This window comes from Sparus aurata, chromosome 23, assembly GCF_900880675.1.
Source record: "Sparus aurata chromosome 23, fSpaAur1.1, whole genome shotgun sequence".
NCBI classification, from domain to species: domain Eukaryota; kingdom Metazoa; phylum Chordata; class Actinopteri; order Spariformes; family Sparidae; genus Sparus; species Sparus aurata.
In genome coordinates, this window is record NC_044209.1 from 13,828,690 (window position 1) to 13,855,664 (window position 26,975).

The following is a 26,975-nucleotide window of genomic DNA, read 5'->3' on the forward strand; positions in this document are numbered from 1 at the left end:
AACATGGCCTGTAAATGCCCACACCTTTCAAACTCCATACTGTACCTACAGTTTATAACTCAGTCCGCCTGTCTTTTATAAATATGTAGTTTGTGAACCCAAGCTGAGATAATTATAGATTCAGACTTCAGAAAGCGCCTCCAGAGCCACTGAAGACATTATGCAACTGTTTTCACAGGCTGAGTTGTGTCAGTAAACTGACTTTGACCTGTAAAATCAGGGGAGTGGCTCTTTAAAGTAACAATAACATCGAGTAAGCATCTGATGCTACGTTGAGTTAAGAAAATATGAAACAAAAGTGTGCATTTTGTCGAAAAAGCTCACTTTGGCTTGATCAGACATCGCCAACAATACTGAGACCTGTGTTTGTGTCAAAATACTGTGTGTGTCTGTGTTTGTCGCTTTGTCAGTGATCTTGTGTTTTGCTCAGTAATGCTTTCGATGTGTGAATGCGCTGCCTCCCGGCATCTGCATTTTTTTATGAAGGACACTGTGTTGTGACTCAGACCGTATGTCCCAGCTTGCTTCTTTGACTCAGGCCATCAGGACAGCAGGGACGCTCGCCCACCGCAGTGTGGTCATGCAAAGCCCTCTGTACACTCAATGACACTGAGGTCGTGTGACACCCAGGCACACAAACACCCATACACATGCAAACTGACAATCCTAGTGTACCTTTCATCGTTATGGCAACATAAATGCCTGTTTGCTCAAATTAAATCACTGTTTACGGGGTTGTCCTGGGAAAGACTCTTTGTCCACGCCCCTGCGGAGGAGTTAGCAGGGGTACGCCGAGCCGGTCGGAGAAGCAAAGTATTACTTCCAGGTCATGTGATCCTTTGTCAGAAACTAGCAGAAAGGGAATGTTCCCCAGCTTGCATTTCTCCCTTTTCTTTCCTTTTGGTGTCACATTTCTTTTTAGGAGGCTGCTTTCACATGAGATGAACGGCTTAAGCTTTTCACGTGTATTGACTTATTTTTTCCTTTTACCGGCTGAATCGACGATTTATTCTACAGACATGATAAAGATACCATCATCCTGGACGCTCTGTTATTAATTCTGTGTTTCTTCTAATCTCTATTGTAATTTGAAGAAACAAACATAAATTAAAGAGTGCAAATAACTTATGCTATCCATGACTGTGAAAATCATTGATTCTGAGACATCTAAACAGCTGTTCAGATCAATAAAAACCATTTTGCAGCCCCTCTCCAGTTTCCCATTGGGTAGAAACACAGCATTTCCATCATTTTCATCATCAATCATTTTCTCAGACGATCAGATAACGTCATAAAATGGCAAAGAATGCCCATCACAACTCTCCAGAGCTCGATGTGACATATTAAAATGCATTGTTTTGATGGCCAACAGTGTAAACCCAATGATATTGAGCTCACTGTCAGAAAAGACTGAGAAAATATGAATATGGCGAAATATGGGGAGTTTTTGCTTAAAACTTCTGTGGATGACTAATTATCTAAATGATTAGTTGTTGAACATATGAAGTAGGGCTGCACAAAAAATCGTTAAAAAATCGCGATCTCGATTCACACATACACGTGATCGCATATCTACACACAGCGATTCTGAAGCATTTTATATCTCGAGCTGAATCACAAACAAATGCTCCTCTTTCCTCCCGGATTTTTTGAAGCGCCCCCAAACGCAGCACTGCCGCTGCCTCCTCCCTCAACCTGTGGTAAAGCGTCTTTACAACATGTGATTCAGTGGCGGAAGCCCGCCTGCAGTTAAGTGTATGGAAGAAGTGAGTGAGAAGCCGTTTTTAGACAGGGCAGCAAGCCGCCAATCTGCCCGTCCTTTTGGCGGCTAGGTCCGCGGTTTTAGATAGAGGGCGGCAAATTGGGGGTCTGTTTTGGTCCGCCGATTTCCCCCCTTGGAGGGTCCACTTATTTCCGCCTCGCCTGCTAGATGAGCAACTGGACAGCCGCTGAGATCAGGAGATGCTAGTGTCTCCTGGATCTCTAGCTGTATGGTTGTGTTAGCTTGTTGTTGTAGCCACAATCTAGGAACGGTCGCTACTTTCAAATTAAAAGCCCCCCGCTAAGAACCCAGCTCTAAACTCCAATGTGGTGTAATGTAAAGCTCTTATTTTGAAGACAAATTCATTGTCAACTGCTCACAGCCCAACGTCGGGCTTCACGTCACGTCACATGTTTACCTCTACCTCTGAGGCGGCTTTGGAAAAGGAAGAAAATTATGCCTCCGTTTTAGAAAGCTGATTACAGCAGCTATTACATATCACCTAGGTTAAAATACGGCCCCAATAAACACTGTACAACATGAGGTATAAAAGGATGCCCTCTCATCTTGGGAGACTAATTTTTTTTTTTTTAATTTGTGTAAAAATAATTTCTCATCCAATGATAGAACTTGAAATGAACAAAAAAACAATGCTTTGGCAGAGGCATAGTAGTATCTGCCATACTATCATGTTTTTTTTGTTTTGTTTTGTTCAAGTTCATCAGTGCAATAAACATTTTGTGAAAAAAATCGTGCCAGAGAATCGTGATCTCAATTCTAAGCGAAAAAATCGTGATTCACATTTTTTCCAGAATCGTGCAGCCCTAATATGAAGTGGGCAAAATCCGAATGAAACCCAAGCAGCAGCCACTTCAAATCTGCAGCAATCAAAATGATACAGATGCAGAAGATTAATTTAATTTTGAAATCATTTGTCGGTCGGTCTGAACATGAATACTTTCTCAATTTTCAGTCATATAGCGAAAATAACAGAGTAACTGCATGTCTGTGTCTGTGTACATCAAAGTACAGCAAGACTTAGGCATCCAGTGGAGGAAGGGCAGCCACATAAGGGCCTTGGCTTGCTCAGCTGGACAGGATGTGGACGCTCTCACACACACAAACACAGACACACACACACTTTACTGCCCAGTGGTCTGCCCAGGAGGAAACTGGGAGTTCCTGCTTCTACCAATGAGTCAAGATCCTGTCCTACTCCTGATTCAGACATACAGTATTTTTATATCCATCATCATTGAATGTTTACAAGTTGTGGAACGTTATTTTGGCACAAATATTGTTATAATGTCATACACCGTGTGTATACTTCTAGGACTAATGATTATTTTCTCTTAAAAGCCATTTTAGTTAAAGAAGCTTCAACCAGAGAACATTTTGTAGGTTCTTTTGCCTCAGAAACAACTGAACTCTAATCTTATCATTTTACGTCCAACTGTGCAAAATATCAAATACGTTATTCTACTAACACTGCTATTGTGTTGCATACAAGTAAAGAAAAAATGACTGGTGCATTAATGGCTCCATTGGCTTATTAGATACATCATCTTGTATACATGGGTAGACTTTGCTTCAGTTTTTATATTTTTTTCTTACTTGTCTTAAAAAAACCCCTCAGATTATCACTTTGTACAGCATCAGACTATTCATGACTAAGATTTGTGTGTGTGTCTTTGTGTGTGTGTGTGTGTGTGTGTGTGTGTGTGTGTCTGCGTCTCTGTTTTCCTGAGTAGAAATTCATTGAGTTTGAGGACACTCATGAACAGGACAAGAAGGACCTGCAGAACCATGTGGACAGAATGGAGTCCCACGCCCGGCAGCTGGAACTCAAGATCAAGAACTACGTAGACCAGAGTAAGCACAAACACACACACAAACACACACTTACAGTCACATGCACACATGTTCGTAAATGTGTTACGACACTCTCACATTCACTGTTCTCCATTGTGTGATGGAGAAACCATCCATTCATCGATTAATTTCTTTATTTATCAGTCTGTTCACATGTCCAAGACTATTCTGTTCTCCCCTCCGCTATTAGCCATTTTTTTAACTCTCTTCCTCACTTGTTTGATGTCTCTCTCATGGCTTGTAATGCCGACTTTCTCTCTCTCCACACACACACTCACACACCCTTTCTCCTTCTTTGCGGGGGTAACAGTAATGGGATTATAGGATTTCTGTTATTCCCATCCTCCTAATGCGGCAGTGCATTACCGCCCATCTTATTGGTGGATTAAGGAATGCAAAGTGATTGGCTCCCACGTTCTGTCTTGTTGGAAATAGTGGATGCACACAATGACCGTCTCGGTGTCTGGTGGCAAAGCAACACAGCTGGTCAAAGTGAATCTTTCATTCACACAAAGCTGTGAGGGGGGGCGGGGGAGAAAACCCCAATGTAAAATTCTTCCATATCTCACTTTAGCAGAAGTTTGGTTTATTTTTGAAAATGTAATGTAAATAATGTTGTAATTTTCCTCCCGTGTCTACCTTAAATCACCACATTACCTGACTGGGGAAAAAGGAGAGTGTGCAAGCAGCTAATCAGTTGGTTCAGTCAACCCTCCGCCACCCCCACTGAATAGTAAATCATTCATTCAGTGCTGTTTGTTGCGGCGCCTGAGCTGGTTGTTCCTTGAGGCATTTAGGACAGAGTCCACTGCTATTGTAGAGTTTATAAAGCCACAATTGGTAGCAGATGATGGGTAACAGTAGCACAGCTAAGATCATTTAAACTTATCCTCTGCTCTTGTAAGTATATACTTTTTAAAAAAAAGTAAAAGTAAAGTTTTTTAGTTTACTTGTTGGAGCTCACATTAGAGACATTAGAAATTAAGGTTGGGCTGTATGTTAAGATTGTCTAACGGCCCACCCTCGGCCCAAAAACCGGTGATGGGGTGCGAGCAGGGGGTGGTGGAGATCCTACTCCCCACACTAGTGTTAAAGAGACCTGTCCTTTAAAGTAACCCAGTTAGTCTCATCCCCTGCCACTAGTGAATCCACTCATGAGGTGTTTCTTGTCTGTGATTGGCAATTTTTCTGGGTTAAATAAGCTCTTTAAGATATTTTTAGTCCAATAAATATAGAACATATTCTCATGATGTCAAGAAAGAGAATATTTGGACACCTTTTTTTTCTCTTTAAACTTAAAAATGCAATCTAACACCTTCCGATGTCAAGCTTCTCTAAGACTAGCTTAACTAGCCTTGTAAACTCATCACCTCATCCAAACTCGATGAAAAATGACTCATGAAGTTAAATGTGTAAACATTTCTCACTCCGTGCACTGTTTTTCCTAGCTGCCTCTCCGTGACCATTCCTGACAATCCCTGACTAGGGGATTGCTAGCTCATCTAATGAGAGTGTGTCACTGAGCACCAACTCTCACCAATTCTTCAGTCAAAAAATGACATATTATGACATTTTCTATGGTGTTGTCTTGTGTCGCATATCCTGTTGGGGGAAGAAAGCTATTGTTGGTTTTCAGGGTCTAAATTTCGATCAGTAATCACACATTAAGCTTCTCCACACAGTGATTCGTCAAACATCACTAAAATGAACGCGCAGGAGGATTACTTCCGACTTCAGCCCCTCTCCCCTGTATAAAGCCTCTCTCACTTTACAGCATTACATGTCTGCAGGAGTCATGATAGCAGAATGATGTCAAAACACACGTAGGCCAGACGTCGTCACACATGAGGCAGGAGCTTTAGCAGCTGTAATTGATACTATCCAGGCTTCACTCTGTCAGTCACAGTAGCGCTCTGTGTGGCTCAGCCTAGACCTGACACACTAATAGGTGTAATTAGTTGTTTTTGTCACTTCACTTTTGTCACTTCATAAGTCGGCGCATCACTGAAACCCATTTGACTGAGATTACCTCCTCTGCCTAGTAGAGTAAAACTATGCAACTAGAGGGACGTGCACACTCTTTCATGGACAATGAAGGTCTAAAAATTGTAAAGGAATGTCTTAATATTTGTATCCATTTTTACTGGCTCTCTGGTCAAGAGCGGAAGTAGAGTGAGACCACTTTCATGTCTTCACACTAAATGTGAAGCTACAAGCAGCTGGTTAGCCTAGCTCTTCGTAAAAACCGAAAGCGTGGGAAACCAGCAACTCTAAAACTCACTATTTGACATGTGAATGTTTCGTCTCGGCTGTTTTATCTGCAGAAAAATCAGAGTGTGAAGACGTTGATTTGCTGTTTTACGGGGGGTTATGAGCTGAGAATTGCCCTGGGCAGGTGTAACCAACGGATGTTCCAGGAAGTTACTGCTATCAGGCAAGAAATTGTCTGAAACATAACCCCCATAAAACTGCAAATTCAAGGTTTTTACACTTTGATTTCTGTACAGTCGTTAGATATAATTACTCAGCTTTAAAGGTGCTGTTAGGAAGATTTTATTACCTTTAGACGGAGTCAGGCTTGCCGTTTCCCTCTGTTTCACCCTCTTACCTTTTGCAAGAAAACAAATAATTATATCTATATTATATCTTTCTTGAATTATTATCATGTACACCAGTAGCTGCACTACATAGGCATTGTTTTATTTTAAGATTTTACATTTCTCATTCACAGCTTTTTAAAAGTTTTTTATTTTACTATCATTTTACTACTAGTTTATAGACAGAATGTGATGTTTGTCTGGTGCCTTTGCAAAGTGACTACCTGAAGCTGAGCTGGTGTTGTGCTCTGTTTCAGTCGGCAGACTAGAAGAACGTGAACTAGAGCTCAAGAAGGAATACAACTCCCTCCATCAGCGACACACAGAGGTAAGGGGGAGAGGAAGGATGGAGGGGGAGGAAGGAGGAAAGGAAGGAAATGGTGAGTTATAATCATTAAGGACATTCATGACTAGTTACCCTCTGGTGCTTTGGTTTGTCTTCCACAGATGATCCATAATTATATGGAGCATGTAGAGAGGATCAAAATGCAGCAGATTAGTGAGACCTCAGAGTCGAGCGCGGTCGGTCGAGTCAGGTAAGAACACAACAGATGAGTTTGTATTAATGCTGCGTCCATGTCACGTGAGATGAGTAGTTGGAAAGATCCTGTGTTTACAAATTTGTGTTATCAAGATGGTTTTGTGACCACAAACAGACTTTTGTACGAGTAATCAATCAATCAGTCTTCAGCCCAAAGATTCTTCAATTACCATCATAAATGACAAATCCTTACATGTAAGAAGTTGGCAGCAAGGGAAGTGTTTTGACCGTTTTAACTTCAACCAAAAAAGTAACTTTACTGTGACATTTATAAAGAGCAAAAACATAAAGAAGGCATACTTTCAGATTGCAATATGTATCTGGTTGCAGACATACAGTTAATATACAGGTAATCAGTGCAACAACAAGAAAAAGTACCTGAATGTCGAACTCCGACAGGTGTTAACAAAGCCTCAACTGAGACAAGAATTGTGAAATGTGCCTTTGAGCGAACAATGATCACCAACCTTTTTTTGTTGTCCATCCAGGAGAGAGCGACCTCTTTCTTTGGGGATCTTTCCACCTTCTGGTGGGGTGTCTCTGCTGACACCAGACCCCCAGGTCAGGGCAGACACACTGGGACCAGAGGCCTGGAGGTTTACTGACCCGGCACAACCACGGTCAAACACTAGCCTAAAGGTATGTTTGTGTGTGTGTGGATGGCACCACCGTGACACTGACAGACATGCAGTGTTGCATAGTGAAGGAAAAATAATGCCACATCTTCTAGACCCAAAAACCAAACAAACGTAGCTTTCCTGTGTCCTACGCCTGTTATCATTCTTCTCCATCCTGTCTGGTGACAGATAAATTCTGATCGCCCAGGCTGAATTATGACGATCTCAGACAGTTAAAGAACATTGTGTTATCTTGATCACGTCATTAATCGTTTTTCACGTGCTCCAAATGATTTGATACCTAAAACTACTTGAACACTCGCACTGCTGAGACTGTTTGATCAAAATGAGTGTCAACAGTAGAGAAACTTCAAAAGATGGAGAATGATTTCATCGCTTTAATCCCATTTGCTGGCTGCGTTTCGAGCCCTCCTGCCAGCACTAGAAGATAGAGGAGTTTTGGCTTTGGATTAGCATTTAAAAATAGAGAGCCTTTGATAAGGCTCGGGCGTGTAGGCAAATTTTTAGCAGGCATCTGACAAGGCCATCTCTGTTTTCAGACATCCTCCTCTTTGGCCATTGATGAATATGCAAACGTGTCTGTTCCCCTGGTGCAGCAGTCAGAGAAGATCATTAAATGCATCTCGTGAATATTCATCACAGCGACGATATTCTATTGGTCAATCATATGATGTGATTTTTCAGTGATTTCAATACCACTGATTTAAATCCTACTGCCAATACAAGTCCCTCCTCTCACATGAACATTATAATGATTGTGTTCTCTATGTTTTCTCTGCAAAACAGTGACTGGTACTCTTCCAGATGATTTGATGTGTGGGTTCTGTTTCATCTGTGGCAGTGAGGACCTGGAGGGTGACAATGTTAATTCATCCTACTGCTGCTTTTTTTTTTTTTTTTTGTTCAAAACTGGGACATCAGCTCTGTGGTGTGATGCATGATGGGAGTGATGCGGCTGTATGGCTCGCAGCCAGTCACTGAGGGAGAAAAAGGGCTAGCTGGAATGCGATTGGTTCTTATGTAATCGGTGCTACAGGACGGTTATTGTTGAGCCGCGGCCTTTCGAACACAAGTGGCTTTGATAGGCAGACAGGCTCTCAGAGTAAAACAGAGACGTCATATTTATTCACGGGAGTGGGAGGCATTTCAAGTGAAAAGGAGCGGCAGGTTAATGACTGCGTACGCCTGCATGTCAGCCATGATGGAAACCTCATCTACAATATGAGTCATATAATCAAGACCATTCCATTGCCTCGAAAACTGGCTTAATTATGCTTTGTAAATCATTGCTCTCTGTTTAATTCAAAGTGACCTTGACAAAGCAATGCCACTTAAAGAAAAATCCTCCGATTTGACACATCAGTCTCTGTTTGCAGGTCAGGAGCAGATTATGACTGTCTGTGATGTGAGCTTCATAAAGCGTGTGGTGACTCTGAAGACGAAAGTCTGAGTGGAGTTTGAAGAAATGGAGCCTACCAGACTTAGGCTAGCAGCTTGAGGCTACATCAGCCGCTACTAGCACAATAACACACCCAAATCCGGGGGCTAAACTGTCAGCAGTTCAGGTGCATTGTGGGTAATGAAGGCTTTGGATAAAGATGTAGAAGAACAAGACTGTATCCTAGGTTCTGCTACATCTATTGAGTGTTTCACATCAGTCTGACAAATTCATTGAAGTGTAAAGCTAAATTGGTAGATTAGTCTTTTAGACAAATCAAAGTAGAACTGGTACAGTACTTTAAAGGAAAATAATATAAAAACACTGTAAATATTTGTAATTTTCAGAATGTATTAAGATTCTTACTTCTTTATTGGTGAAAAGTTTACATATGCTGGATTTGCTTTGATTTCTCAAGTTCATATCAGCCCAAGTACATGTTGAAAGGCATTTTGGCTATAAACTGGACTATGGAAGCCATTTGGTTGGGGAAGCAACTGTTGATTACTGTCAGTACAGTGAAAAATACTTGTGATGCACAATTTATCCTATACATAGAATGTTATGCAATGGGCTATTTATTCGGCCAAATTATGATTTATACGAAGACAGATTGCTACAATTTACCCTAAAAGTGCATTATCTACACACTCAGATACAGTGTGTTGTGGTATGCACCTTTAAAGATGGTTTGTGATTGCCTAATACACACAAAAAGAGAAGAGGAATAAGAAGGCTGTGTTCACAGTTACGACGTCAAACTGCTGTTTCTAGGAAGAGAGCTTCTAGTAATACAAGTTAATCAACTTCCTAAAACACAAACATGACATCATCAGATATCTTATTTTGTCTGACAAACAGTCCAAAATCCATACACATTCAGTTTACAATTACAAACAAAGGAAAGCAGTAAATCAGAAGCTGGAACTGTAGATTTTGGATGACTTTTGCTTGAAAAATGACGCCGAAGCTCTTAACCAGTTATCAAAGTGGCTGCAGTTTCTTATTTGTTTTGTCAGTAGACTAATCGCTTAAACAGCTGTTGAAACAGTTGTTTCAGCTTCACAGTTGTTATTTTCACAATATTTACTTCAGTGTGCACAAACAGGTTTATTTTTATCTTCACACTGTCACATACAGTAGCACTTTTCCATTTCACAGACATGCACACTTTGGGGTGTATGCATTTCTGCTGAACTGCTTCTTCACATGTGCGCTTCATTCTTACTGTCCCCTCCCCTCACAAGCAGTTGGACTTTGTCGACCCCCCGAAGGAAAGGGAGGGTAAGAGTGCGCAGGACTCTACTTGGGGGAATTCACTGGCAGACGACTGCAAGGTAGTTGAATGAGTGGCGGCCGGCGGCTCTGCGGCAGCAGCACGCCTGCACTGGCTGTGGACTGCACAGTGTCTGTGTTTGCGTGTGTGTGGGCTTCAGTAGTCTCCTCCACTATGCTGTTTCATCTTCAAAAGCATTGCCTCTCACATCACCAGACCACCTGTACTAGATGGTGCTACATGCAACCATGTCCTGTGTCTTTTTAAAATCTAAGTGCACACAGCAGTCAGCTAATTGGATAAATATTCATATTTTACAATAAGTAACAGCGTGGTTGCATCTGGCCTCTAATTTGTTTGTTTTTCTTCAGTTTGAATGCATGAGATTTATATTTCACTTGCTTTTTGCGTCATTCATGCAGATATTCAACATAACAATAACATTTATGATCATTCATTGTACAATAACATACATTAATTAGTATCCTGTTATTTAATGCTGTAGTTGTGTAACATTGGATGCATTGTCTAGTGTTTAGTTTTCTTTAACCTTTTCAGTTTTTGGATCTTTTGTGGGTTTGTGTTGTGTACTAGAGGTAGAATGGCTGCTCCCATTGTGGCCATGTTTAATTTCACTTGTTGTGTGAAGCCCCCTCCCTGCAGTCTGTGTAGTTGTGTGTGGACTTCTGTGTCTGTGTTTGTGTGCTAGCTCTGTGTCGCTCATGTTTCTTTTTGGTTTAAATCTGTAGCATTGCTTTTTAGATTTCACAATAAACAGTACCTTTGTCGTTCAGATTGTTTGTAAGATGATCAGAGGTAGATTTTCACTTCAAGATAATTACTATGCCCTTATCTGAGAGAAATTGTGCTCTTGTGTTTTCTGTTATACTGCATGTGTGTCGCGTACGTAGTGAACTCTCTAGTGTATGATTAGCACATTCAGCCTGTTAGATTGTGAACTGTGTTGTTATGCTGCTGTTTTCGTTGTGGTCCCGATGTTTCCTGTGCGTTTTCCTTTTTTATGTTGTGGCCCCGGCTCATTTAAGCTCTGCTTTTCATTTTGACCCTTGATTTTGAATGCAATTATTGTTATAAAACGGACACCTTTAATTACAGGATGAGCTGTCCGACTTCACCAGCTCCAAGTCGGCCACACCGATGTCCACCACAGCCTCGGACATGGAGAGGGACGATAGGAACAGTAAGAGCATGGAGGTGCAGGCTGCACCTGGGACTAGATCCATATCAGTGGGTAGGGTCAAATATCATGAAACTGGCACTGGTTACAGAATGATTTAATAGTCATTCATTAAGTCATGCATTTGCAGAAGAAAGTGTTTTTTGTTGTAACTCCAATCTAAAAATTCATGTTCCTATCCAGGTTTACTTGAAAATGAAGAGAGCTCAGATGTGCAGGACATTATTGAGTCCACCCCTGAGCTGGACATGGAACTCATGGGCTACAGGCCATGCAGGTAGCACAAAGAGCACGCTTTCGGGCCACTTTTTAAACATAGTTTAAACAGGTAGCATTACATCGCCCCCTGGTTTTGTGACTCTTTCAGTACACCTACTAAAGGCATCGAGAACATGGCATTCGACCGCAACACAGAGTCCCTGTTTGAAGAGCTGTCGTCTGCAGGCACCGGGCTCATAGGGGATGTGGATGAGGGGGCCGACCTACTGGGTGAGTAAAAACGTCATCTTCATCGTGTCAAATCCTCTGAATACAGTGATCTGCCAAGTGTTGTTAGAAATGTTTTGATTCTGTTATGACCTGAGATGACGTTGTTTTGTATGTTGTGTGAAGACAAAGCATATAAATATTTTGTGACAGTTATACCATGGCCAAGGAAAATACTTGTTTGTAATTGTCAGGAGTTTGTTAAAATTGAGGCATCTTGATTGTGGTGCAGAGCAGAAGTTTCACCACATCAATTATCTAAATTACATGAAAGTGAATGATAAATGGAGTACTACCGTTGCCAGAGAATGCAACTTCAGCCACGCAGCCATAAGAATTATCCACTTTTCTATAGATTTTAATTGTATTTTTTACTGTATTTCATGAACAAAACACGACATGCTGAGCAGGGAACAAACAAACACAATACCAAAGTCACACTAAACAAAGCCAATATAAAATCAAAACCTATACATCCTGACACAAACACACAACATATATCAACAGGTCTAATAACCTGATAAACAGGTATGAAAAAACGTTTATGACCTCTCAAGATAATACACTAATGTAAAAAGAATGCGTGTTTGCATTGCCGGAAAGGTGGGAACTGCTCATGAGCTCAACGCTGTTTCTCGCTGTCACGTTGACCCACTGGCCACACCTCGCCGAGAAAACTGTCACCACCCACTTACAGTACAGTTGCCTCCACGGGGGAAGTCTTACAGCAACTCTGAGAATTGAGACCACAGTTGTAATGCTCTCTGTTGGGCGCCTTTTTGAATCATGATGTCACAGTGGCACAGGGCTCAGTCACATTTAGCAGCGGTACAAAAGATATTTAAATGTTTCAAACAGATCACAATTTTTACACAGCCCATCTTATTTTATTTTGTCAGTGGCCATGGTATAATAATGTGTTTGTAAAGGCGGGTACACACTACAGGATTTTACAAACCTTCACAGATTAGGAGACCACACACTTGATGATAACAAAAGACAGATCGCACAAGATCTCTCTCTGCTGATCTTATAGTGTGTGGTGTTCTCCGTAGTGCACACCATACACTAACCGATTCTTCAGCAGAGTATCAGGTTCTTCACGCTAAATATTACAAATCTCGCCTGGTCAAACGTGACTTCAGTGTAAACAAACATGGCGGACGAACTGACAAAACAAAAACAAAAACAAAACGGCTATGGTAAAAGTCATGGAGTTGGCGAGAGTGTGGGCTGTATGCGTTACAGCGCGAGTTGGAGGTGAGTAAAAATTGTCAGAAGTATTACAGATAGCTTCGAGAGCAGCGCTGTACGCTCTGGCCCCCGGTACTGCGGGTAACCATGGCAACAGGTAAACAAAAGGCTGACGGAGAAACACAGCTAACTCAGCTCGCGTCTTGATTGGCTGTTGGTCCGGTACACGTGACATCACACGCTGTGCGTGCTAGGCTCCGCTCGGAACACCCCACACACTACAGGAATTCTAGTCGCAAATATTAAACATGTTCATTATTTACGATCTCTCCTTCCGACGCCTTCCGAGCGGATCTGACCGGACAAAATCACTCTTAACACACCACACACCACAGGAAAATCAGACACGATGTCCTTTGCAAACATCAGATAATCGGGCCTTTGCTGGCTTTGATCGTAAGGGGGAAATCGGGACAAAAATCGCCCCGATTATCCTGTAGTGTGTACCCCCCTTTAGTTTGAGGTCTCCTGATGTAGAAAGTAATGGACTCTGTGGAGCAGACGTGACCCTTTTTTATATTGTGCTGCTGAGAAGATTATGTGCCTGTTTATCTCGTTGCATACAAATGAATTTATTAACCCGGAATATTCTCTGTTTTACTGAATCTCCTCTACTTCGTTTGGCGAGCAGCTGAAACTGTGCTAGATTTAAAATCATTGTAACTCCCAGCTCCCACTGTTTGCTGCAATGCTACACCACTTGCTTTGGTCCTGCTGTTATACGCAGTGTTAGCCATCTACCCATGTTAACATCACCTCTCTTTCTCCCGTGTCTCATCCTCTGGCTTTTGTCCATAATCCCAGTGGAGTACTCCGGTGTGTATGACCTCAAACCTTTCCTTGGTTAAAACATTCTTCTGTGATGTCCCTACCTTTGACCTCTCCTCATCCTTTCTGCCATACTCTACCATTGCTGCAGCTCACAGCTTCTTCTTCATCATGTTTGATTACAGTTGACTTTTGACAAAGTTCAGTGCATGAATGATGGAGTTCAATGCCTCCATTGTTGGCCTAACTGTTTTTTTTACAGCTTGAATTATTGTTTTGGCCCTCGTATTTTCCTTCTCTGTATTGCTGCGATTGTTGTATTTACTTGGCGTTAGAAGCCCAACAACATCAGTTGCTTGTGGAGCCAACAGCTACACATTTAGCTCTGGCTCTGTCATCATTTTTGGTCATTCCACTGTCTCAAACTATATCCGCATTTCTTTCTCTCTCTCTCTTCCTTATTCTTTCCGCCTGACTTGGATTGCATGGTTATCTCAGACCTTAGTTTGATTGGTAAGACCCCACCCACTCTCTCCATCCTTCTCCTGTCAGTCATGTGACATGTGCTGTGAGTTTGTGTGTGTTGTAGTTTCTCGTGCTGTGAAACCAACAGGTACAAATATCTCAGTAGGAGATATTTCACATCCTGAGTAGTTCCTTGTTGTATTTTACCGTAGTAAGAATAATCTCCAGTGAGCAATGCATCTTAATCAGTAGTGTTGATGTAGTTACAAACTGAAGGTTTTTGTCAGAATGTGTTTTTTTTTTATGGACTAAAATTCTGATTCAAATCATGAATTCTATTCAGGAATGGGCCGGGAAGTTGAAAATCTCATTCAAGAGAATTCACAACTGCTTGAGACAAAGTAAGTGATAACAAAATGTCTTCCAGTGCTGTGACTTTGATATTTGATCTCTTAACAATTCAGTTAATCCAATATGTCAAAATGTGCCATTACACTAACTATAGAGGCAAAGATTCACTTTATTTTCAGTTCATATCCGAATCGATACTTGAATATGGATACCTTGGCATAATGTTACAAATTGCTGTCTTGCTTTTCAGTGTTTAAAAACAAATATCTCCAAACTAGAATGGCTCTCAGTAGAGCACATGTCTCTGCCAAGGCCCAACAGTTCCCTTTCGACCATGCCTAATCCAATATCAAACCCTAAATTTTATATTACAGCTTAACCTTGATTTAAGCTCCTGACACCGGTGAAAGCATAACCTCCTTTCTGGTGGTAGCTAAGGACATGTTGAGTTAGCCAACTATTACTAGCACACTCAGTTACAGACTGTCTCATGTTACGTTACGTAATCTCTGCCTGTGCATAGAATCCTGGGAGACAAAAGAAGTATAACTTCACCGATAATTAAATAGCAAATTAACCCAAGAGTCTTGTTCTACCTTACATTGTGTTTTTCATATCAGAACATATTAGATGTAGACACAGATATCGATAGATGTGTGATATGCCAGTGTGCCAGTATTGGCAACCGATATCAGTCGGGTAAGTGTAAGTATACAAGTATACTAAAATGTCCTCGTTCCTGTCTGTGCAGGAATGCTCTGAACGTGGTGAACAAAGACTTGATACTGAAGGTGGACGAGTTGACGTGTGAGAAGGAGATGCTGCAGGGAGAGCTGGAGGCTGTGCTGCAGGCCAGGACCAAGCTGGAGGACAAGAACAAAGAGCTGGAGGAGGAACTTAAAAAGTTAGTCAGCAGCCAAAGCAGGGAGCAGTTTCTTACTGCTGTCGCAAAAATGAAAAAACAACAAGAGAACATAGCAACATGATAACGATCGCTCTTTTCCAGAGTGCGACTGGAGGTGGAGGACGTGAAACAGAAATCTAAAGATGAAGAAGATGTGAGTGTTTTGTACACAGAATATAAACATACTCATAACATGCTCGTCCGGTTTACGCGGAGATAAATGTATTGCTGCATGGTCATGTGTGGGTTTAATTGTGTGCTGCCGCAGAGTGATGTGCCAACAGCCCAGAGGAAGCGCTTCACCAGGGTGGAAATGGCCCGAGTGCTGATGGAAAGGAACCAGTACAAAGAGCGGCTGATGGAGCTGCAGGAAGCTGTGCGGTGGACCGAGATGATCAGGTACAGTCGCTCTCTGACTCATATTTAATATTCATCACCTAAGATGACAGAGCATCCAGTACTGTGTTGATTAGAATGATACAGTGAGTTAGATAATGTTGCTTCTTCTACACAGCACAGTTACTTCCTAATTAGTCACACAGTAAACATATGTTGGCATATCTACTTGACAGATTTCTTCTTTAATGTAATGCTACCTATACTCTTCAAACCAGGCAACATGATTTCATCTTGTACTTTTCTTTAGGGCCTCAAGAGAAAATCCAACGCTCACAGAAAAGAAGAAATCCAGCATCTGGCAGTTGTGAGTCCTCCTAACTGTTACAGTCTTTAAAAAACTGTCAGTCTGACTTTAGTGTTGAGAGTCCGTTGAGGTCAGTAGAGTTGGGTATCGATCTCATTTTTATCCATTCAGATTCTGCTTATGGATTCTGGTTCTTTTTGATTTTTGACTCTAACTCTCACACTGTTAGCAGTGCATGCTTGTAAGCAGAACCAAAACTTTTGAAATACATTTTTTGTTATGAGTACCTGATTGTTGTTATTTTGGATTCAGTTGTAATCTGGAACCGAATGTCAGTTTAGGACGATGCACGTAGCCCGAGTGAACTCCTGTGCCATTTTTCTCTCAAATATTCAAACACATCTTTTTTTCATCTTTTTCCGGGATGTGCTGTTGAATTGGCAGCATTAGGTAAAGATGGTTTACTGAACCTTCTCCCAGCCAAACCTCTATCTTTCCCTTCATTAACACAGGACTGCTCCCCCATTACAAAATGGGTCCAACTTTGATGTGTCTTTATCCATGATACTCACTCTCCATGCCGTGCATCAGTTGTTGTTATCACTAAGTGCTCAGACATGACTCTCCTTGTGCCCCCGGGCTTTCCTGTCTCCTGCCTGCTGTGTGCCTTTTTGATGTTTTCCCACTCTGTCTGCTCATAGGGAGCTAAACAGGGACGGAGCTTTAATACATGTACATGTGCTTTTTTCAAGAGATTTTTAAACAGTGTCAGTAGATGTTTAATGTTTGTTTTATCAGGGATATCTGAGTACGGTGGGACAATATTGAATGTAGGCAGTAAGCTAGAACAAAGTTTTGGCACAAATACTGATGGGAAATGAAAACATATCACTGGAGACCCATCTGCTGTGATTTGAGTGAAATATGTTAACGTGTTATAACAATTTTTTCTCTATATCTGACGCATGGCAGGTTCTATTGTAGGAAAGTGCCATGCTTGCAATATTGTTTTTTTTAATGCTGTTATCTCAAGATCACAAGTTAATTACTTCATTATTTCGAGATGGTAAGGTTTTCTCTTGATAACAGGTTAATTTAGCTTCCTGAGATAACAGATAATCTATCAGGAGAAAAATACTTCATAAGAATCATAATAGTGGACGATGAACAACACACACTGCTCTGTGTGGTGTGTTTTCAACGCAAACCGTATGAGCGTTTTATTATCGCTCCCTTTTGTTGAAAGTGTTTTTCCACTTAGAGATTTAATATGGGGGTAATTATCTGACGGGCTTTGCTCACACACAGTGGTCAACTTAAAGCAGATGTCTTGGTATCCATTAAGCTACAACCAAAATACTTTCACTTGGCACAGGGTAAAACAAAGTATCCACGTTGCTGAATGTTTGAATGGTCGAATAGTTTATTAAGTACGTCTATAAATTAGTAAGACTGAAGTACAGTCTGATCTGTTGATCATACTACCTTCTCCTTGATACATTTTGATATATTTGAGCTTAAAAGAGTTGTAATGAGAGCAAACAAACCTTTGTTTTGTTGTGATACCAGGTGCATTATCTTTTTTATCTTCAGTTTGTTTTTTAAAAATAGCTAAATTATTATTATTTTTTTTATTTATTTATTTATTTTTTTTAAAGATTTTTTTCTGGCATAGACACCTTTATTAAGCAGTAGACAGATAGGAAATATGGGAGAGAGAGGGGGATGTGACATGCAGCAAAGGACCTCCGGCCGGAATCGAACCGGGGTCGCTGCGTATGTAGCATGCGCTCTAACCACTCAACCACCTGCGCGCCAAAAAAAAAAAAAAAATAGCTTAATTATTAACTTGTGATCTAAAGATAAGGGACAATCTCGGCATCCATACTTTTATATAGTTAATATAGGAAGTAAAAAATAGTACCGGGCGATACGATTCTAACACCATTTTGAAATAATGATTTAGACATGAGGATATTTTGTTTGCTTTTCTTTAACAGGTGTATTTTTGTATGTTTATTCAAATTTGTATTGACACTTAATAGTTTAATTATGGATAATTTACATTAACTACTTTTCAGATAGACTTTTCCTGGGTATTTTTGTGTTTAGTTATTTACACTGGTGAGACCTTAGTCTCAGTACTAATGAAGACTACCTTGTAAAAATGTAAACAATCATAAAAACTTGAGTTATTCTTGACATTTGGTGAGAAAGTTGCAATCTTGTAAGTATATAGTATCAGATAGGAAGTGCTCAGCTCTTTGAATACTCCCAGCATGCTCTACGTCACTGTTACAGTAAATGTTGGTGGTGCTTCCTCGGTTGTCCGGTTGGTTGGTGACCCCCTTTCCTTGCTTTTTCCCCGCACTCCTTGTCTGCTCTGTTTCCCCTCTTGCTTTCTGTAACCTTGCCACCTGCAGCTTCAGCAGACTGTTTAGCTCCTCCTCCAGCTCCCCCGTCATAAAGAAGGTGGACTCCCAGTCCAACATGAAGTACAACGCCCCCGGCAGCCTGGTGAAGAGGAGTAGCACCTTCTCCCAGTTCCCCACTGAGAAGTCCAAGACTTTTGACTTCCTGAATGAAGAGTGAGTTACCTGAATCAGGAAAATGGAAACTGATGAGAAGCCAATAACCTTAAAAATAAATGACAAATTGAGTCATTACTTTATAATAATTGTATTTTTTATTTATTTGTTTTTTTCCCCAAAACAAGGTAAAACAGTGTAGACATATTCTCTTTTTGCTCTCCCCATAGTATGGACCAGTGCAGTTCACCATCACGTAAAGAGCAGAAGAGAGCCCAGTACAGACAGGTGAAGGCCCACATGCAGAAAGAGGATGGACGAGTCACTGCACACGGCTGGAGCCTGCCCAGTAAATACAAGGTGGGTATCGATTAAGTTTGTCTTTGATTCATAATGATCCAGAGTGTCATTCTTTATTTTGGTCCATACACAGCATTCATTCAAACTGTCCACCAGATGGAGCTCAACCTCATGAGACATGCAGTGACATCTGAGGCTCACTGTCCTATATAAAATTGGATATGACTAGTTATGACTCCAGCGTGTTTTGCAATGGCTGATTCACACCAACTCCAAGATGTCTTCTGTAGGCCTTATCGCTACTGTGTACAGAATGTTACAAAGAGATTTTATTATGTTCCTTTTTTTTTGGATGACAGTATGTTTTAAAAGTCTGTGTCCTTTGCATGTGTGGGTCGACAGGTGGCAAATGGTGGACAGGTGGAGAACAAAATTAACCTACCTGTACCAGTATACCTGAGACCTCTGGATCAGAAAGATGCTTCTATGAAGGTAAAAAAAAGTCACTTACTTACATACAATTAAATATTTGTAAAGAAAATAAGGTATTTATAACGGATTCTGTCTCCTAGCTGTGGTGTGCTGCAGGGGTCAACCTGTCTGGGGGAAGGTCCGCACTCGCGTCAGAGCTCGGTAAGCAGACAAAGGGTTCTCAGAGTAGCCTGGACCAGTTGGAGCAAGAGAGTAAGGTAAGACCAAGTCATTAAAGGAAGAGGCTGTGGCTATCCTGTCCATAAAGTTTGTCAAAGTTAAGTTTAAATTATGTCAAGACTGTCAGCTGATTTTGTGACTTTCCAAAGGATGTGGAGAAAGGGGACCAGGAGAAGGAATTGGTAGCTCAGGATGAGATTTCCAGCAGGGTGTGGGTGTGCACTAGCACCCACTCCTCCACCAAGGTTATGGTGCTGGACGCCAGTCAGCCCTCTGACCTGCTCGACAGCTTCTACGCCTGCAACACCCATGTGGTCTGCATTGCCAGTGTGCCAGGTAGGCTGAGTTCTCACATTGTTTGCTGGGTTTCTGTGTCTTTGTCATCCATGACTCATTTATTAAATGTTTTATTATCATTTATTATCAGCACTGAGGTTTGACTGCCACATTTGTGATGTTTTTCCAGGTGTGTTGGAGACTGATTTTCCCGCTGGTGAGGAGGTACCACAAGATCTGGAGGCTAGCCAAGGTGACGGGGTGTCGCTGGCAGGCAGTGTGGCCAGTGTGGGCTCCACAGGCAGCGATGGTGCCATGGCAGCGGAGGGGACCACCGCCATCCCCCAGACAGCCAGCGCAGGTTGCACTGACCAGCCGGCTGAGCACAGCGGCATCTCTGGCTCAGGTAGTTCTCAGATAGAGTAGACCTTTTCTAGTGTTACAGCCAGAATGCAAGCATTAAACACAAGTGGGGTTAGTTAGTAACTAGTGTGATAAATAGTGTAGGTTAATTAACCATCTCGTTGACTGTGTGATGCCCACAGTTGAGCTGTCCAGAGAAACCAGTCCATTAGAAGACGCTGTCCCTACGGCGGAAGAGGCAACAGAAGCTACAGAGGCTAACGCTGGTGTAGGCGAAGATGGACAGGAAGACCAGGGAGTGGATTCAAACCAGCCGGGGATCTACACGGAGCATGTGTTCACCGACCCACTGGGGGTGGGACCTACTGACTCTCCTTCTGACACACAGAGGTGAGTTATAATGGTCTGCAGTACAAACACCCTCAAACAACATCAGAACAACACAGTCAACATTGAAATATAAATAATATTTAGTGTATTTTGTCAATGTTGCATTTGTTGAACTGACAAATCTTCTGCCTCCTGTGATCCAGGGGTTCCGGGCAGGACGGTGTGACGTCCTTGGCAGAGGACTCAGACCTGTCTGAGGGGGAAGTCCTGAGGATGAGCAGCGCCCTCCCCACCATGTGGCTGGGCGCGCAGAACGGATGGTGAGCAGGACAACGGTCACTAGAGGGCGCTATTAGTGCAGCAGCATAAATATCATCCGTGACTCACAACAAATAGTATAATACAAGCAGAGATGATGAAAGTGGTGTGAGCATTTACTGTAATTTCATACATGTTACTGTAGATGTTTATGAAATCAAGCCTGTTGTTACCCCACCCTCATGATGAGCTTTATCCATGTGGTTATGCTTTTTAATGGCTCTGTATTTCTCATTTAATTTGAAATCCACTCCACATAAGTGTTACCAAGTGTTACACTCTGATCCGCCTTTCTTCATCTCTCTGGCTCTCCCTTCTCAAGTCTGTACGTCCACTCGTCCGTGGCTCGGTGGAGGAAGTGTCTCCATGCCATCAAGCTGAAAGACTCCATCCTCAGCATAGTGTGAGTACAAAGTTAGAAACAGAATTAGAGCCAGATTTCTTGCCATGTAAGTTTGACACGTACACGGACTTTGCCTTGGGATGTTGGAGTATAATCCAACAATAAAGAAATATGAACCAACCATGTCAAAAGTCAACAAACATAGATAAAAAGAGAAACATTAACAATAAAAAAAAAAGATTTTGAAGATATGTACAGTGTATCTTTTTCAAATGAAAGAGCTATACTGTTTGTGCAGGATTGATATAGAGAGGATTTTGACAAAGGACTGCAATACTTCCCAATATGACGTTTGAAAAATGTGTGCAATGTACAAAGATAATACATTTGCATAAATGTGACATTTAGTGCAGCCGGTCACCTTGTCAGCAGCTCGAATGATGCCCTGCAGCCTGGCTTAAACTCAGTTGTGTAGCTGTTAAAGGACACACACACCCACCCACACACACACACACACACACACCATATATACATTTGTACCAACAGGTAAAATGTGCAAAAAATGTCTATCTCTTGTTCCAGGCATGTCAAAGGGAGAGTCCTTGTAGCTCTGGCTGATGGGACATTAGCAATTTTCCATAGAGGCATTGGTAAGTCTGGGAGTTAGCGCTGTTTCTGTTTGAAAAGTTATTGAACATTTTTTGAGAATGCTTAAAATTGTTTTTGTCAAAGATCATCATTCCTTTTGTTTCTCCTAAGCAGACGGTCAGTGGGATTTAACTAACTACCACTTGTTGGATCTGGGCCGGCCCCACCACTCCATCCGCTGTATGACAGTAGTCCATGATAAGGTGTGGTGCGGCTACAGGAACAAGATCTACGTCATCCAACCGAAGGCCATGAGGATAGAGGTACTACTTTTACCTCATTTGATACATTCTGTCTCATTGTTGTAGAACCAGAACCTCCTTTCAGTATTTCCACCACATTCTAACATCATGTTATCTCACTGTGTCACATCCGAGCAGAAGTCATTTGACGCTCATCCTCGCAAGGAGAGTCAGGTGCGGCAGCTGGCCTGGGTCGGAGACGGTATCTGGGTGTCCATCCGACTGGATTCCACTCTACGCTTGTTTCACGCACACACCTACCAGCACCTCCAGGACGTGGACATCGAGCCCTACGTCAGCAAGATGTTGGGTATGCATGCTTTTCCGAAATTCTTATTCCAACTCTGACTCTTTTAGGTGAAATAATTGCTGGCTTGAGCTTCTGTATGAAAGAAGATTAAAAGCAATCTTGTTTCATGAAAGTTTGAAGTCAGCGTCTGTATATTTCAGGTAGATACTGAACTCCATTTTCCAGGTCATTTGCACATGGATTGAAACAATGAACAAGTGCATGCTCTGTGTGTGTGTTGCAGGTACGGGTAAACTGGGCTTCTCGTTTGTGAGAATCACAGCTCTGATGATTTCCTGCAGCCGCCTGTGGGTGGGGACAGGAAACGGCGTCATCATCTCCATCCCGCTGTCTGAAGGTATCAGACAACTACATTTTAAAATAGTTCAGTTTGATTTTGAGTCACAAATTATTTATATGTTCATTGGTTTCACAAATGTGTCCTCGTTTCGTCAGTAGTGTTTATTAACTTCTCTCTCTCTTACACTCAGCAGCCAACAAGACAACGGGAATAGTGCCAAATCGGCCCGGCAGCGCCGTCCGGGTTTACGGTGATGAAAGTTCAGACGGTTCCATGTCGGGCAGCTTTGTGCCGTACTGCTCCATGGCCCACGCCCAGCTGTGTTTCCATGGACATCGAGACGCTGTCAAGTTTTTTGCCACCGTGCCAGGTGAGCAACAAGTAAAGACAAACTGTGGGGTCCAGTAGCAGAAACACCAGTCACTAGTGCAAAATTAAACAGCTATGCATCCATGATAACTGACAGCCATACACAATGTATGTAAGAGTCAAGTTAGTTACTTCTGACATAATCTGAATCTGATAAGATAACACAAAGAAATTGTCCTCACCACTGTTTATATTTGAGACATTTATGTTAAGCTGAACAATTTAGGATAATCGACTAATAGTTTCAAGCATTTTCAGGCAAAAATGCAAAAAACTTGTTTGTTGCTGCTGCTGAAATGTTCCTATGATAATGTCATCTTTCTACAGCCATTACTGCAATCGGAATTTACTCCGAATGATAAATTAAAGCAACAATGTTGTCTATTGCCAGTTTAATCTGTAAATGATTTTACTAATTATTTGAGTAGAAATGGCAGCTGCACTTCAATCTGCTTCTCATTTCTGTAAACACGAACACTTGTTTTGACTCTTGGGTGTTTGACTAATCGTCACAGGTCAGGCGATGCCCCCTCCAGGCACTGTAGATTCAGGCTCCGATGACCCTCCATCTGAATCCTCTGACACAGTGACCTCAGAGCCCAAAACGTACCTGGTCATGAGTGGTGGGGAAGGCTACATTGACTTCAGAATGGGTGAGTTCATCTCACCCCTGGCACCACTGTCAAAGCACAGACGGTGCTAAATGTATTCCCCGCTCTGACCCACCTGGTAGGCTGTTTGTTTGACTTGTCTTCTTCCTCCTCAGGTGATGAAAGCAGCGAGTTGGACGGTTTATCAGAGCCAACGGCCAGCCAGCCATCAGCACCAACCAAGGCTGAGCAGAGCCACCTCATCGTCTGGCAGGTCACAACCTCTCATGATTGAGAAAAATAAAAATAAAATCCCGGACTGTTGTGTCGACGCCAGGGCCGTCCAGCAACCCCCGCATGCCCCTCTCGAAGTTTTTAATTTGATATTACTGATTGTTCTTAATGCCTGAGTAGATGACTACTTTGTAAAAAAACAAAAAAAACAATTATTTTTAGTCCATGTTTTGTACAGTTTATTCTTTATGAATTTGAAAATAGATGAGGTCTATGTTAACTTAAAGAATCCGTCCAAGGTCCGGGTGTTCCCTTCTGTCCGGGCAGCATGTTGGAAAAGCCGGCACACACAGGAAGTAGACGACTAAAGTCTGATCAGGTAACGTGTGGACGCCGATTGTCTGTTTAAAAAAAAAGGGGGTTCGATGTGAAGGATGAAAGGGGAAGAAAGTGCTCGAAGCATTTTGAAAAAAAAAGGGAGCAGGAAGTTTTAAGTTGGACTGAAGTATATTTTATATATACACATTTGTAAACCACATATCTGTACGTGTGTGAGCATCAGGCGTGTGTAGGCATTCACTGTGTTGAGCATTTTGTACTTTTCCTTTACCATTAGGGCCAGATAACGAAACATGAAACCTACAATCCAAAATGTATAGGAAACCTCAAAAAGGTTTAATTGTTTGAATGTGTTATTCCTGAAGCTGATTACTCCACTGTTGTGTCTGATTAATAGAAAAAAGCAGCTTGCACGCACCGGTGGTGAATTATTAAATGTGCTTTAACGCAGCAGAAAAGCTTTTAGGATGAAAAAGTTGCTCGAAGAAAAGGGTCTTACTAATACTGAATGACACCGAGCCCCGTCCAACACGTTTATGTTTTGTGATATGAATAATCTCTTAGCAGTTTGGGTACTTAAAGGTTTCCTGTGACTAGAAGAACCAGTTTACTATCCAGTACTGTAGGTTAGCATTAGCCTGCATGGGGGGGGGGGGGGGGGGAATCCCGTATCCTCGTCCACGTCTGCATGTGACCGCTCAGACGTTTTACAGCTTAAACCCCTGTGCCCACCCCCCAGACGTGGCACTTCCTGTCTGCTTCAGCTCATTGGCACTTTAAAAATGTAACACGCAAGTCGGTAAAAAGGTTTGGAAAGAACACCCAGGGTAACGTACAGCCACACTGCTGTGTGCTAGGTGTGTGAAGGGAACAAAAATTTAAAACAAAAAACCCAGTAACCAAAGGACGAAAGAAGAAGAAGGAGCACCGTGAAACTATGTTGTTGTTTTTGCAACTTTAAACATCTCGTGAGTCTTATAATTTGAGGGTATACGTGTGCATTTTTCAGGATGACGTCTTACTGGGAAATAAGCTTGAATAAGGGAATCTGACTTAAAAATAACATTTTTGTGTGGCGTTGTCTCCACTAAAGAGAATCTCTGCTGATTGCTTCATCATTCCTTTAGTTGTTACAAATACATTCTAGATAAATAAGGTATAAAAGGCGATTATTGTCAGTATTTTTTTTGTTATTTTGGCCTTTGTGCTTGTTTGTTTTTTTTTGTGTGAGACACTTTTGTTAAGTACTGACTGTTTGGATGATGACTATAACACAATAGCAGAATCTGAATTATAGGCAGGTTGTTTTAATTTGTTTTTATATCGAGAAAAGTAAGGCCAAGATTGGTCTTCAGTCCATTTCAAAAACTAGTAACTTTATATTGTGTTTTTGCCATTCCAGTATTTATTTCCGCCGTTATCGAGCCGATCTCGGTTCAGAATGTAACTTTCTACATGAGCAAACTATAACGGGAGGCTACTATAGTCCAATGAGTTTACGTGATTGTTAATAATGGTTCAATAAAAGACATTAATGTGATCATGTTGGAAGTTTTTGATAAACCTTGCGATCAAAGTGTGCGAACAATAATGTGGTGGATTTTGGACGACGACACATTCATGTACTAAGCTATGCATGTTTTTTTTAAGAGAACACTGCTATGTTTTCTGCTGAATCTCTGTTTATTGCCACCGTTTTGGGTGGGGTGGATGTCTGTGTATACGTGCGTCTGTGTGTACAGTACATGTGTACATGTAGGGGGTTTGAACGCAAGACACATTTGTCGGTGTGTTTGGTTTTTTGCAAATGTGCGGTGTATGTGTGCCCACCATGTGTCCATCTGTAATACCCCCAGAGATCAGCCACATTTACTCGTTGTTACCGGGTGTGTCTGGACGCCGTGATGGCGCCCCCTTCCTGGTTCAATGTTTGCTAAAACAGCATCATAGCCTTATTTTTAACAATCTATTAAACTCAGTTTCATGGAGAAGCTTCTGTTATCATGTGTCTCTTTTTTATTCAGTGTGATGTTAAAGACCCTGAAAACACATTTCCTCTTCTGTAAAAGAGCCGTTTGGGTTATTATGAAGCGGGAGAAATTCATGATTTTCATTTCATCATTCGGTTAATCACAATCATTCAAAATCAGCACATTTGGAGAAACATGTTTTTTGACTGGACAGGAACAGAATGAAAGGTAAGCAATAACATAACACAACTTTTGCCTCTGAAATGTTTGAAGTGAAAGTATAAACCTGCAAAAAAAAAAAAAAAAATGGAAAGGAAGTACCGCACAGTGAAGTACGGGCACCTCAGTTTATATTTCAACAGCAATGCTTGTGCTTGATTCCAGCACAAGTAATTGGACCATATAACCACTAGATGGTGATATGTGTTTATTTTCCCCAAATGGCTGAAGTGCTACAGTCAAATAGACATGATGCTGAAGCTTTTTCTCAATCATTATTCCACCATTCCGTTTACAGCTCAGATAAACTCTGTATGTGTGTTTTAGGTTGCAGAACAAACAATGATTTCATTCATCTCAAGTGTTTAGCTGCTTGACGCATTCAGACGATATCCTCAGGCTCCAGCAGGATGTACATCAGTGTGGATGTGGAGGCTTGTTGATGTTCAAGATGAGGAAGTGCTGCTTAGTG

At 41.6% G+C, this 26,975-nt stretch overlaps 1 protein-coding gene across 9 annotated transcripts in view; it reads left to right on the top strand.

Annotated features, from left to right (window-relative positions):
• The window catches only part of spag9a (sperm associated antigen 9a), a 29,012-nt gene extending 2,707 nt beyond the window's left edge, over positions 1 to 26,305 (top strand). The window contains exons 2-32 of one of the 9 annotated variants that reach the window (XM_030407332.1): positions 3,514 to 3,634; positions 6,489 to 6,559; positions 6,679 to 6,767; positions 7,261 to 7,411; positions 10,099 to 10,185; positions 11,241 to 11,376; positions 11,506 to 11,599; positions 11,690 to 11,811; positions 13,867 to 13,878; positions 14,329 to 14,343; positions 14,639 to 14,696; positions 15,398 to 15,550; positions 15,653 to 15,704; positions 15,819 to 15,949; positions 16,197 to 16,253; positions 18,617 to 18,781; positions 18,952 to 19,081; positions 19,424 to 19,513; positions 19,594 to 19,710; positions 19,822 to 20,008; positions 20,139 to 20,354; positions 20,494 to 20,701; positions 20,845 to 20,961; positions 21,282 to 21,362; positions 21,885 to 21,952; positions 22,062 to 22,213; positions 22,331 to 22,502; positions 22,726 to 22,839; positions 22,976 to 23,152; positions 23,667 to 23,804; positions 23,918 to 26,305. In XM_030407332.1, coding sequence (XP_030263192.1) covers positions 3,514 to 3,634; positions 6,489 to 6,559; positions 6,679 to 6,767; positions 7,261 to 7,411; positions 10,099 to 10,185; positions 11,241 to 11,376; positions 11,506 to 11,599; positions 11,690 to 11,811; positions 13,867 to 13,878; positions 14,329 to 14,343; positions 14,639 to 14,696; positions 15,398 to 15,550; positions 15,653 to 15,704; positions 15,819 to 15,949; positions 16,197 to 16,253; positions 18,617 to 18,781; positions 18,952 to 19,081; positions 19,424 to 19,513; positions 19,594 to 19,710; positions 19,822 to 20,008; positions 20,139 to 20,354; positions 20,494 to 20,701; positions 20,845 to 20,961; positions 21,282 to 21,362; positions 21,885 to 21,952; positions 22,062 to 22,213; positions 22,331 to 22,502; positions 22,726 to 22,839; positions 22,976 to 23,152; positions 23,667 to 23,804; positions 23,918 to 24,036 — 3,600 coding nt within the window. In that variant the 3' untranslated portion in view covers positions 24,037 to 26,305. Of the gene's footprint in view, positions 1 to 3,513; positions 3,635 to 6,488; positions 6,560 to 6,678; positions 6,768 to 7,260; positions 7,412 to 10,095; positions 10,186 to 11,240; positions 11,377 to 11,505; positions 11,600 to 11,689; positions 11,812 to 13,866; positions 13,879 to 14,328; positions 14,344 to 14,638; positions 14,697 to 15,397; positions 15,551 to 15,652; positions 15,705 to 15,818; positions 15,950 to 16,196; positions 16,254 to 18,616; positions 18,782 to 18,951; positions 19,082 to 19,423; positions 19,514 to 19,593; positions 19,711 to 19,821; positions 20,009 to 20,138; positions 20,355 to 20,493; positions 20,702 to 20,844; positions 20,962 to 21,281; positions 21,363 to 21,884; positions 21,953 to 22,061; positions 22,214 to 22,330; positions 22,503 to 22,725; positions 22,840 to 22,972; positions 23,153 to 23,666; positions 23,805 to 23,917 lie in introns of all 9 variants that reach the window. The other 8 variants (XM_030407331.1, XM_030407334.1, XM_030407333.1 and 5 more) reach the window with 8 other exon arrangements.
• The last annotated feature ends 670 nt before the right edge of the window (positions 26,306 to 26,975 follow it).